Raw genomic sequence first — 13,400 nt, forward strand, 5'->3', positions numbered from 1 at the left:
TGCAGTTTCATAAAGTGATTTAACTTTTGAGTATTGTCTTTTGTCCTGCAACAGCTGCCAGTATATACTTGTTTGTTGTCTAGCCTTAGACATGTGAACATAATGCTGCTGCTGTTGCTGCATACTGACTATGTGGGTACTCTAAAGAGGTTGGGGAGTTAAAGAAAGGGGGGTAGTAGACTTTGGACTCCCTGTCAAAATGCAAAACCATTAACTGCAAGTCCCACAACTTCAGAAAATATACTGCATTTCTAACATATACACAGTGAATGCTGAACTTTCTATACTGTCAGTAAATCATTTCCCAGATGTGTGTACGCCCACACTACTGTTGATGATACTAACTTAGTGACTGACATACCTTCTAGAAGAAGGAATGCACCAAGGTAACACAACTTCTGACAATGTGTATATATTCCTCCCCATCTTGCTTTTCTGGGAATCTCAGATCTGGCCTTTGAGATCTCAGCAGAAACTCATATTTTGCAGGAAATAAGCAAACAAAGGTATATGATAGTGAGTTAAATGTTTGTTGAATGTCAATATAAGGAATAAAGACCACAGTGGAAGGAGATAGACACAATAGTAGCTGGAAGGTGAAAAAGCTAGACATAAGGAAGCACTCTGCCATGTCTCCCTACTGAAATCGTGAGACTCGCATTGTAGAGTCCTGAGATAACAAAAAATCTCCCACAACACACGCACGCACACATGCGTATACACACACACAATGTGGGGGGCAAGCCCCTCACACTCAGATTTACATACACCAACTTTAAGATCACCATACCTTGGAGAAAAGGGAATATTACAAGTAATGGCAATTTCGGACATAGTATATGCAAGACCAGATTTCTGGCTACATCCTGGGACTCAGCAGTGCAGGTCCTGAGACCTTATGGAGTTATCCTTTGCCTGCCCCAGGATGTACTTCATTGCAGTCAAGAGCTTGATTTGAGGTAATTAGGATTGTGGAGTTAGAGAAAAGGGGAGCTGCACAGATATGGCATACACTAACTAGTTGGGTGCTACAGTCATCAGTCCTCTTGGTCATCTTTATTTAAATAAGCATATGTTTTTCTGCTGATGGTGTTCACATAAGATTATCCTCTATTCTCAGAATTTTAACTAGGACTTACATTTGGGGTTGAATTTTCTATAATATTGTGACATAGTTAGGTAAGTATTCAGTAATGTGGATATGCCTGCAGAAAAGGAATGCTAATGGTGATCTTTATAGAAAGAAGGACATTTCCCCTGACCTAAAGAGCTTTAGCTGAGGGCACATACAAAGGTTAGAAACTGTACAGGCAACACACTTGTATGTTTTTAGCACCTGGCTATTGTAGTTAAAGAGTAGTTGTCTTTCTCAGTCTGACCTTAGTGTTTTGTTGGATTTGCAGGCTATGCAGCAACACTGTTTATATCTTGGGCTCACTGGCTGAAAATAAGTTGGGAGCAAAGCATCTTCTAACAATGCTCCGAAGGCCTAATTCTGAAATTAAGCATCTTCTTGGCACACTCGGTTCACTGCTGAAATGGGATGATGCTGAAGCAGTTATGAATGCAGCAGGAACACTAGGTACTCTGGTAAGGAAGTTTTAGCATCCATATGTCACCAAGAAACTGACTGCTGTAAAGTTTTAATCATATTAGCAAACAGTGAACATGTTAGTTGTCTTCTGATAAAAAGTAATTTTAAATCTAGACTCACCTCCTTGGTATTACTGGATATTTATTTACAAACATTTATAATTGTAATATGTGATAAAAAAACAATAAACCAGCCAAAGAATAACTAACCTTAAGGACTTTCCTGGTTTATGCATTAAAATCTGTTTAATAACAACCTTGCTGATATTATAAAAGCCACATTAGTAGGTATCAGTGGATATTATGGAACAGGTTATATTAAGATCATTTTATAAAAGGTTAACAGTCTTTTAAGCCTCTGCAGTAAATTTGTTTTACTTGCTGTCATTGTTTAAAGTGGGATTCATACGAGTTGCTGACACCTGATTAATGAAATAAGTCATTGGGATTAGGCTGTTGATTGCAAAGCTCTTTACTTAGTGGTTAAAAATTGGCCACAGTCAAACACAATTCATGAAAGTGACTATCATTGTTTTCAGTGGCAGGAGCTATGTTGGCATTAGAAAAGTAAGTAATGTGGCATGAGGGTTTAAGACGATATAGCCTTTTTGTACACAGAGAGAGAGAGTGTGTGTGTGTGTGTGTGTGTGTGTGTGTGTGTGTGTGTGTGTGTGTGTGTGTGTGTGTGTGTGTGAAGAAGAAAGTTTGCAGAAATGAAGTCAGCTTGTTTTCAGTAACTTATATGTTAGCACAAGAGTATAATTTACAATGAAAATATGCTTCAGCTGCAGTCACCATGAATTTTATCACTGCTTGAAAAGTTAGCAGAAAACAGGACGTTTTTGGATGTAGAAAATAATTTTTCTGCACTGCAAGTGGAGTAGTCAAAAAGTCAAAAAAGTACAGTTTGCATCTTCTTTATTTTGCTGTGGAAGAAGTCTTGCAAGTGTTTAACTGTTTTTCTTTTCTTGGGCAGCTTATTGCAGTGAGTTTTGGGGAAGGATATGCCAATCAGACTCAATGGAACACTCAAAGTTTATTCTGATAAGAGGCTTGTAAATGTAGGTTTCCTTTGAACCAGAGTTCCCCAGTTTGATTTCCCTACACATCAATGATCTACTTCAGTCAGGTGATATTGGCAATGTATGCTGGTGACATAATCTTCTTTTGCATAACAAAGTGTGGCCTGTAGTCCAAAAAACCTACAAAATCTTTCAATACACTGGGATTGGACAGACTATAATTAACTTCATTGTTGACACTAATAACATTTCTTGAATGGTCTTTGATACATAACAAATATTTAACAAAATGCATATCCAATGAAACTCATTGACCCATTAAACATTCTTGTTTCACAGGTGCAAATGTCCTTGACCCATTAAATATTTTTGTTTCACGGGTGCAGATGTCATCAGCCCATTAAATAATCTTGTTTCACAGGTGCAGATGTCCATCAACCCATTAAATGTTCTTGTTTCACAGGTGTAGATGTCACCGACCCATTAAATGTTCTTGTTTCACAGGTGCAGATGTCACCGACCCATTAAATGTTCGTGTTTCACAGGTGCAGATGTCATTGACCCATTAAATGTTCTTGTTTCACAGGTGCAGACGTTATTCACCCATTAAGTGTTCCTGTTTCACAGGTGCAGATCTATACCGAGGCTTTTAGTTCAACTCATCTGGAAATTCTAAACATTTTTGTCTTATACTGAAAAAAATATTTAACAACATACATTTTGCTGTAGGGTATCCAGCCTTCTAGCCTGGAATGCCAGGAATGCCATTCATTAAATTTTGATGCCCAGACTTGTCTGTGCATTACCAGTTGTGGTTCTAAACTCTGATCAGAATAGTATTAAGCTAGAGGATGTACTCTCTCTCTCTGTCTTTCTCCTTCTCTCTTTGCATTTCTCTCTAATCATAATAAATACCACTTCCTCATGCTTAACAAAGATGGGTGGATCCCTGCCATTGTTCAGGCCACCCATATAATAACTTTGCTTACATCTAGATTAATTCTGGATCCTCCCTCCCCCAAGGCTTATTAGATTAATTCTGGATCCTCCCTCCCCCAAGGTTTATAAACTTTCATTTATCTGCTTCCCCTCCATGCGCAGGATACGCTTAGTGATGAGACTGTCCTCTGAAGTAACCTCTGGTTGAAGGGCATTTTAACAAAATTGCCGCTGCCAACTGAAATTTGTTTCCCTCAGAATTGTGAAGTTAAGCAGACCATAATTCCTTTTGAACAACGCCTAAATGGTAGCCAGCTACTAAATACAAATGCAACTGCAGTGGGAATGATGGTTAGCCCTATAGCTAATTAGCTTTTTTTTTTTTTTTTGTATTACTATCTAGTTAGCTTTATGAAATGATGTTCAACAAGTCATCTTGTATTGTTTTTAACTTCTTGTTAGTATCACATTTTAAACACTCTCCTATAAAAGCTTCTTTAACAATGTACTTTGAGAAGTTTTTATGGCTGCACCTATGGAGTGATTTTTTAAGCAGCAGTGGTTTATTAAAATAGCATGCATGTTCCTCACAAGTTCATTAAAGTAACATTTATTAGTTATACATGGTAAAGCAAGACTCCTGCAGTAGAACTGTTAATTTGTACTTCTACAAAAGAGTTTGGGAAGTCTTGTCAGAAAGAGCAGGAATACAAAATGTTAGTCTTTTTTTGTTGGAAGCCTTAAAACAACTTTGAAAAGTCCCGCAGCAGCTGACCTACCATTGCAGCTAAGTGTAATTCAGCGTAAAGATAATAGTCATGTTCCAGATGCCACATAAGATACCGGTGACTCACACTGCTGCTGTTCTATCCAAATAGAACAACAAGAACACGCCACACCTTGATGTTTGTTAGAAAGCTTGGTAAGCAACTCAGGCAATTGCAATGAGCTTTTAGCCTCAATGATGTCTTTATTCAGAGTTAATTAACTGTCTATTACACTTTTTCAACTCATAATGTTTAGACACCCTTTCCATACCCCTCTGTGTCCTTTCCTAACCCTAACGCATCCTTCTATTATCAATACCTTATACTATTACTGGCACGTCTTCCACTCTCCCCTTTTCTGTTTTGCCTCCTCTCTTTCACTGAATATACAAAGTTCATAAATTGCTCAAGTGCGTTACAGAATCAAACCTGTATTCAAATTAAATACTTATTAGTCAGACTCCTTGTGCCTAAATATTACTTATTAATATATAGCTGATGTCATGCTGTTATGCTGGTGTGCACATAACTACTTTTGTATATTTTTTATTTGCTCTGTTTTTTTTTTTTATTTTTTGAAGAACTATTATTGCTGTCATTTGTACTTTAAAACTGGAACTTTTTTGCTACCAGACTCAGTTGAAGATGGGTTTTGCTCAAGTTAAACTATTCAGCTACCAAATAGAAATAAATAAATAAATAGGACACACACACTTACATAAATAAAATAAAAGGAGTGCATATCACATGAAATGCAAATTCCATGTAGCTAGAGTTTCAAAAGTATATATCATAAATATTAAAGTGTCTGCCCCTTAAAGAAAAGAAATCAAGCTAAATATAAATTATAAATGAAGAAAGATCAAAAGACTGAGGAAGAAATGTGAAGGACTGATACACAAAATACATAAGGAACTGAAAAGTGAGAACAGGGAATGTTCAGGGGAGAAGAACATTTCTAGGTTTAATAAAGAAATTTAATAAAGAAAGTAAAACTAATGCTTAAAAATCAAAAATCAAAAATCAAAGATGTTTATTTTACTATTGTTAAAAATCCAAAATGTTTAGATAGAGAAGCCTCTCCTGTGTTGAGTGTAAAATTAAAAAATAAAATAAAAGGGGGGCAATGGAAACTGCAAATGGAGAGCATGAAATGATGAGACAAAAAAGAGGTGATGAAGGAGATGGAAGGTGAAAGGAGGTGTATACTCTGTAGAGTGAAAAACTAAGTGATCGTCAGAAAAAGTTGACTTGAAAGTGCTAAAGCTATTGAAGCTGGACAGTGCTTTCAGTAGCAGTGGTTTAATGTGTGAATTTTATAAGGAATTAAGGAAAGAGCATATGGAGGGATTACTGGTAATGCTTAGTGGTTAAGAAAGGACATTGTGTAAGAGAGAATTCTGAGAGTCTGCTGACCTTTGGCTCTTGTTAATATAGATTATAAGACAGCAATACATATGTTGCCATAAAGACTGGTGAAGTAATACCAATTATACTAGAAATATATCGTGTTTGTAAGAGCAAATATGTTAAGGAAGTTTTATTAATGATCAGAGAGACAGTAGGTAGTTTTACAATGGAAGATTAAGAAAAAATAATAGCGTGTGAGGCATTTGCAACATGTTTAGAACAGATAAGGATAGAGCTACATGATTTTGCAGAAGATTTATAAGGGTGGTGCAAAGTGTCTATATTAACAGCTGTGCAGAGAATAAAGTACATAAGAAAAATGTAATCAGACAGGAATACTCCCCCTGGTTAGATTTTGTCTGATCTAATAGTTGATGTTGTGTTTAATGTGGCAGAAAAAGTGGTAAGGAGAAGTGAATGAGGTATAGACAGGGGAGCTAGCAGTTTTTTTAAGTTATGCTAATGACATGATACCTGTAAAGGAAGGGAGGTAGGTTCCTTATCAGATACAAATTCTATAAGAGACTGGGAAAAGTGGGGTTAGATTTAAATATACGAAATTGTAAAGAACTAGGAAGGAACGTGAGTAGATGGATTTATTTTACAAAACAAAAAAGGAGGCATAAGGGTACAACTGTTGGGAGAGAAACTGTGATTGAAGAATGGCATAAAATTACTGAAAAAAGATGAAAAAGCTTACTTGTTATCTTTATGAACGTGGTTTTTATCATTAAAATATCAAGAATATTGGCATTTTATATGGAAGGGATAGTTTATGTAAGTAAGGCATGAATATGAAATTAGATGATAATATGCAAGAAGCAGAATATAAGAAGTCTGATAAAACAGGATTTCAGGAGAATCTAATTTGGCACCAAGATGCAAATGTTTACATGTGGATCTTAGGTAGTAAGGATGAACTGTCAGGATTAATCCAAAGGAAATTTCCTGAAAGTCAGAAGTGAGCTGTAAAACTTGGGAACAGTACAGTGGCTCAGTCGTTAAATCTCTTCTTCAGAGCACAAAGGATCTGGGGTTCAGTCCTCATTTTTGGACTCTGTGTGGAGCTAGCATGTCCTATCTGTGCCTTCATGGGTTTTCTCCAGGTTCTGCAGCATTATCTCACCCGCCCATCCCCCAAAATATGCTGGCTGACTAGCTATTCTAAATTATTCATATGTACTGAATTTATCCTTACCATCATATTATGGGCCATAGCTGAAAGGAATCCTTGATGCTTACTTCACTAACCTGGCTAACAAATAAAAAAAATTAAAATATTTACATGAAAGTTTGTTGTAAAGAAGAAACTGCACAGCATGTTTTTGTGGAGTATTCACATATTAAAAGATATGGGTACATTTGCCAGGGCACTGAAATGCAAGAAGTTGAATAAACTTAAACTTGTAATTGATAATCATATACAGAGCATTTTCTCCTTACTGGATAGCAAGTGCTCTTCTTTCAGAGTCTTGCTGTGCTTTTTAGGATGGAGCTGGAAGCTTGACAGATGTTCCTAAGTGCACAAAGAAAATCAGTGCACAAAAGAAAGTGAGTTTGTTGAGATTTGATATCTCATGAAATTTTGTTTAACTGTCGATTATGCTTCTGAGTAGTGAGATGTTACTTGCTTGGGGTGCTTCACTCCTGTTCTTTGTTTTTCTTAGCATTTAACTAGATTATCATCTTTTCAGGCTGAAACAAGCGAAGGACGTGAGTGGCTGTTGAATGACCATAATGTGGACAGTATTTTGGAAAATGTAACAGCGCTGTTGGCTTCAACCAGCAGCTGGACTGCTAGCAATGCTGCCCTGGTACTGGCAAGGGTGACAATCTCTGAGTCTGGTTGTAGGACACTTCTGGGGCACCCCAACTCTGAAAATACCTTGCGCAAGCTGATTAATTCACTCAGAGTGGATGAAGCAGGTGAGGTTCACCAGCTGTTAAATGTTTGTTAGCTTTTATCAATAAAATGAGCATCTTATGTAAATTCATGTGAAAAATATGATAACATGCAGAGTGCAGTATATATTTTTCAGTTTAGATTTTTCTGTTAATTTACTGAAACTGAGAAATATCTATGATTAGTTGACACTCACTGATCTATAAATTAGCTTATTATTTTTTAAATGCTTTTTCAGCAGATATTTTCCTACTCTTTCTATAAAAGTATAAGATTTTAAATATGTTTATTTAGTCTAGTCATCCGTTTCTAGGGGGAATACACTAAGGTACCTTAACATTAGATTTTGTATATGTTGCCAATAGTTACAATTTTAGTTCTGCTTTTCTGAAGATTCTTTTTACAATCCTCAGAATTTAACAGGGGCCTTTATTATACATTATTACATTATTTTTAAATACATATTCAGGTGTACAGTAGATTACCAATATTACCCTGTGTACATTATTAACCAGATTGCTGGCTGTCATACAAAGTCTATAAGAAACTTTCCAGAGAAAAATACACACCGTAAAACAGCTTCCACACTTCAGCAGAATTTTAAAGGGTGTTTCATTCTTTTTATACTTACCTTGGTTTTTGTTATCCACTTTGGTCATCTTGAGTAATTTTATATTTTTTTATATGTTTTAATTCTGTTGTTGTGTTAGTAAAACAATTTGCACTTTTATTGTTACTGAATTCTACTGAATTTCCATGCTGAAGAAAGACATAATCACTTCACATGACAGAAACTAATTTTGCTACCAGAATCTTTATTACACAGTAATGTGTAGCATTTACATTTACTTTATAAGTATACCTGAATGTTACTCGGATTTAGGCAGGACCATTGATTTGGCATCAAAATAGAAAGTAAGATGCTTTTCTTTCAAAGGCTAGTGAAAGTATACTGTCTGTGCTCTGTCCTCATGGTTCAAGCTACTCTAAGGAAACTCACTTAAAGATCAAATAAATAATATGTGACCAGGTAGTTCATCTGCTCATTATTATAACAGTAACAGTTTTAACAATGAATTTTGCACAATTCAGAATATCTTCTATTTCCTTTATTTGCACTGGGTATTCTCTTGTACACTGACTGTTTTTATAAGGGTCACCTTTTCCTTATTAATTACCATGTTGTACTTTTCATTCATTTCTGAACATAGCCAGGTGTCTGGAATATGCCAGATGCAATGTTTGGCCACTAATCTGGGAAAGGTGTATGTTCTTCTTTTGTTCTTGTTATTTTCTTAGCTCCGAGAATGGAATAATTTAGTCCAGATTTTGGCAATCTTTATTTTTCTAGTTTATGGGCTTCACAGTAGCCCTAAGTGATGTTTCATTAAAGATTGTAGGATGTAAAATGTTTTTTTTCAGTTCTATCTGCAGTTCTAGTCTAAAGGCCTACAGCCAATGGTGGGATCACTTAATATAGGCTAAACTGGTCTTTGACTTCCTTCGTTTTCCAAAGTACATTGCTCCCTCTATCACCTTTATGATCCATTGCTGTCACTTTTATAGGTACATGTGAAGTATTAATTGAGTTTATATCTGTCATTAAGGGAGTCACTGCTGGGACATGGCCAAGATAGCTAATTGAGGGCAGCAACTGGTGAAAGCTATGACTGAAAAGTTTTCTCTGACAGAAAATATAATCAAAAAGGTACAGTCTGGAGATACCTGTTAGCATATTTTTCACTAATAGGGAGAGAAAAGATGTATAGTTCTGAGGTCCTCAAAAGCTGTAATTTTCCTGTCAGAATTTCAAGTGCTTAGCCAAGAGAGAAGAGACTTCAACACGAGACACATAGAAATTGTATTTAGGATTTTTGTGTTAAAAAAGACAGCCAGTTGCTAATATCTAGTATGCAGGATGTATTACTTAAAATGGATAAACTGGATACCAAAATAGAAAAATTAAAAGAACAGACCAAAAAGAGGAGGAAACATTTAGAAATTCTTATGAAACAACAAAGTGCACAAATCAGCAGTATGGAAGTAAATTTAAATGACCATGAAGGGAGAATAACTGAAGGTGAGTGGCCCCCTGTTGTAGAAAGAAGTAGCAGTCCACATAAAGTCACAAAAACTGAGCCATAAAGGTGATAGAGTGGACTATTGAGGATAAGAAAGAAATTATCAGTTGTTACTACTATGCAAAAAGCCCAGAATTACCAGACATAGGATATACAAAGAGATAAATTAGAGAAAAGAAAAATACTTTCACAGGAAAAACTGTCAGACGCTTTAAATAAAAATTTGTGTTCATTAATGCAACAGATTTTTGAAAAACAGTATATAGATTAAGAAACTTTGATCTGTTTGGAAAAAGAAGCATCTGAGGAAGTGCAAAAATGTAAACAACAAAACCTAGACATGTTTGAAAAGTATAAAAAAGAAATATGGACATGGGAAAGAAAGAGAGATTTGATATGGTGCAATATTTATGCAAAGGAGAAAGCCAACTTAACTAACATATAGAAAGCAGTCACAAAGTTATTCGAAGAGAAATGGGGGCAAAGGCATCCAGATATGGAAAATTTCACAATAAGAAAATTAATATCACAAAGATGGAATGTGGAAAAGAAGATTAATAAAGCAGAAGTTAAGGAAATAGAAGTTGAAGTTATAGAGTGTCTACGGAGTGAAGGATGTAATTTATAAAGTCTAACACAGACTGCATCACAGCATGATGGAGTGAGTCCCCAAAGTAAAGAGACGCAGGAAGATCAGGAGACATCTGAAGAAGGAATATGGACACGGGAAAGAAAAAGAGATTTAATATGGTGCAATATTTATGCCAAGGAGAAAGCAAAACTAACCAATACAAAAAGAGCAGCACCAAAGATATTTGAAGAGAAATACAGACAAAGGAATGTGGATATGGAAAATCTTACATTACAAAAAATAAGAAGACAAAGAGGAAAAGTAGAAAAGGAGATCAGTAATGGAGAAGTTAAAGAACTAAAAATTGAGGTTATGAGCACCTGCAAAGTGAAGGATTTAGTATAGAAAATCAAATGCAGAAAGCACCACAACAGGATAGAATAATGGGTATCCAAATTAAGGGGAAGCCAGTGGAAAAGGAAGCAATTGGTCAGGTGCCATATCAATATATTTTGGAACCTTCCACAGGAAACCAGTATAAATGTTCGATTAAAGCTAGACAGCAAGGGTAAGGGACAGGAGACTGTGGAATCTCTGATGCAGTCAACGTTGAGGAGTGACAGGCCAGTGTGTTCCCATATGACAAAGCAACAGATGGCACAGGATGAAATTGAAGATAAGGTGCCACAGGAAGATGCTATAGAACTTTCTATAGAATACCTGCAGTAAGTGGAAAATAAAGGATGTGCCCTTAGTTTGGAAGAAAATGAAGTAAGGGAAGAGTTGCTTGATTAAATGGTCAAAGATATATTAAAATCAATGAAAGAAATAGACTGCAGAAGGTCAATAAAACCCCAAAAGTCAGAAGTATGATAAAACAAATGAACACAGTAATTAGCACTGTCCGTAGAGATCCATGTGATGTAACAGAAGTAAACAGGATATGTTAGTGTGCAACTAAATTAATAACTGATAAAGTTCTACCACAAGGGCACAGGGTAGTGAGGCAAAGGAAGGGGAGAAATTGAATACTATCATGGAAGTATTGAATAGAGAAAAATATAAAGCAATTAAGCTCGCTTCGCTCCCCTCCCTACCCCCATATCCCACCCACCTCCAGCACACCTACACTTATCTAGCCAAATGTCCCTCCCATTATAATCACAACCAACCATACCTGCAGCACCAACTCTAACCACACCTCCAGCCTACCATCAACTTTCCACCTCAAGTACCATGATCTTATACACTCTACCCATTCTCTTTACATGCACCCTCCTTGCACACACATTACATTTTACCGAAACACCATTATACCCCCACCAAACAACTTCCACCGCACAACTACCGTCACCACCACTCATGTCACACCATCACACTACTCATACACCTCTCGCAACAAATACAGCCCAATGCACAACCCACTTAAGCTATCACCTCCACCACACAAACAAAATGTATCCCTAATGCCTTACAAACTATCCCTCAGCCTAGTTTATCTATCACCCACTTCACCCAAACAAAAAGCTACCCCAAAACTTAAACTAATTTTCTCATTACTAAAACTAACATCCTCAGCCTTAATAATACTTGCCCTCAGCCGGGACATCCACCCAAACCCTGGATCCCACAATTCCTCCACTAATAGTCAGCCTAACAACCTCACCCACCCTCAAATTACATCCAATAGGAAATCAACTGACCACCTTATCTTAAGCCTAAATATCAGAAGTATAACCAATAAAATCCATGAAATCCACGCTACCTTAGACTTATACTCCCCTGATGTTATCATTCTAACAGAAACCTGGCTCAAACCTCATATTACCAGTGAGCAAATCCTCCCTTCAAGCTACAATATCCTAAGAGAAGATCAGTTGTACAAAAAAGGGGGTGGTCTAGCTGTAATGTATAAACAGAATCTTAATATTCAAATCCTAAACTTATCAGCCCACCTAATTGACAAAGAAGAAATAATATATACCAACCTAAAAGTAAACCAAGACAAGATCATTAACATAATAGGATGCTACTTCCCACCTGGCAACAATATCCCTCCACTAGAAAACTTCCTCAGCTGGGTAAATCATCACCTTCCACAAGAAACAATAATATTAGGTGATTTTAATATAGGTTCATAGGTAGGTACTAGGCTATCGGCCCTAGGGCCCATACAAGCCTAGCCAAAAAATGTACCCTGGCTTTCGCCACCCAAGAAAATTATTTTCCTGTGCCCCTGTCGAGCAGAGCCACAGAAGTGATCACCGGGGTGAATTTCTCATTTCCCATCCAATCATCAAGATTTTTCTTGAAGAGTGCTAATGAGGAGCTCTGTTTGACATAGATAGGTAGTCTGTTCCAGAGTATGGGAAGTCTCTGGGACAGGAATCTATCCCTCCAGCATGTTCTGTTTATTGTGGTGACAAGGTTAAGGTCCCTAGAGCGTGTAGCTCGGAGGGATTGGGATTTCTTTAAGTGGAGCATGTCCAACAGCTCTGGGTTTGACATAGCTTTGTATGTTAGGCAGAGATCGCCGCTGAGTAGGCGATATGCGATGGAGTAAAGCTGTAGTTTTTTGAGACGGTCTGCATAGGGCATCTGTTTGAGGCCAGTAATCCTCTTTGTGAGGTATTTCTGTGGTCTTTCCAGTTGTTGTAGATGTCTTGTGAGGTACATACCAAAAGGGGCGTTGTACTCTATAATGGGTCTAATGAGTGATGAGTAGAGGGGAACAATGACCTCTTTTTTTCTGGATGAGAATCCTTTTGTGATGAGATGAGCCACGTAGAAGGATTTCCCGACCACTGTGGTAATGTGATTATCAAAGGAGAGACTACTGTCCACCTGTGTCCCAAGGTCTCTTATCACATTTTCAGCATTAAGTAGACTACCAGCTATGTGGTAGTTCATGGGTACAGAGTTTTTACCGAAGGGGATGACAGTACACTTTTTGGCATTGAGCTTCAGGCCATAGCTTTGACACCAGGTATCTGTCTCAGTGAGGCTCTTTTGTAGTTTGTCCACATCGGTAGGAGTTTCGATTATGGCTCCTAGTTTGCAGTCATCTGCAAACTTTGTTAGGCAAAGACCTTCTGTGTTGGCCTGCACTTCAGA

At 37.0% G+C, this 13,400-nt stretch overlaps 1 protein-coding gene across 1 annotated transcript in view; it reads left to right on the top strand.

Annotated features, from left to right (window-relative positions):
- Positions 1–13,400, top strand: part of LOC122790600 — a 358,557-nt gene that overhangs the window by 94,877 nt on the left and 250,280 nt on the right. Inside the window, exons 2-3 of the mRNA XM_044058127.1 lie at positions 1,404–1,590; positions 7,426–7,657. Coding sequence (XP_043914062.1) covers positions 1,404–1,590; positions 7,426–7,657 — 419 coding nt within the window. The remainder of the gene's footprint in view (positions 1–1,403; positions 1,591–7,425; positions 7,658–13,400) is intronic.

The sequence above is a fragment of the Protopterus annectens genome, chromosome 16.part0, assembly GCF_019279795.1.
Source record: "Protopterus annectens isolate FY-2018-M chromosome 16.part0, PAN1.0, whole genome shotgun sequence".
NCBI lineage: Eukaryota > Metazoa > Chordata > Ceratodontiformes > Protopteridae > Protopterus > Protopterus annectens.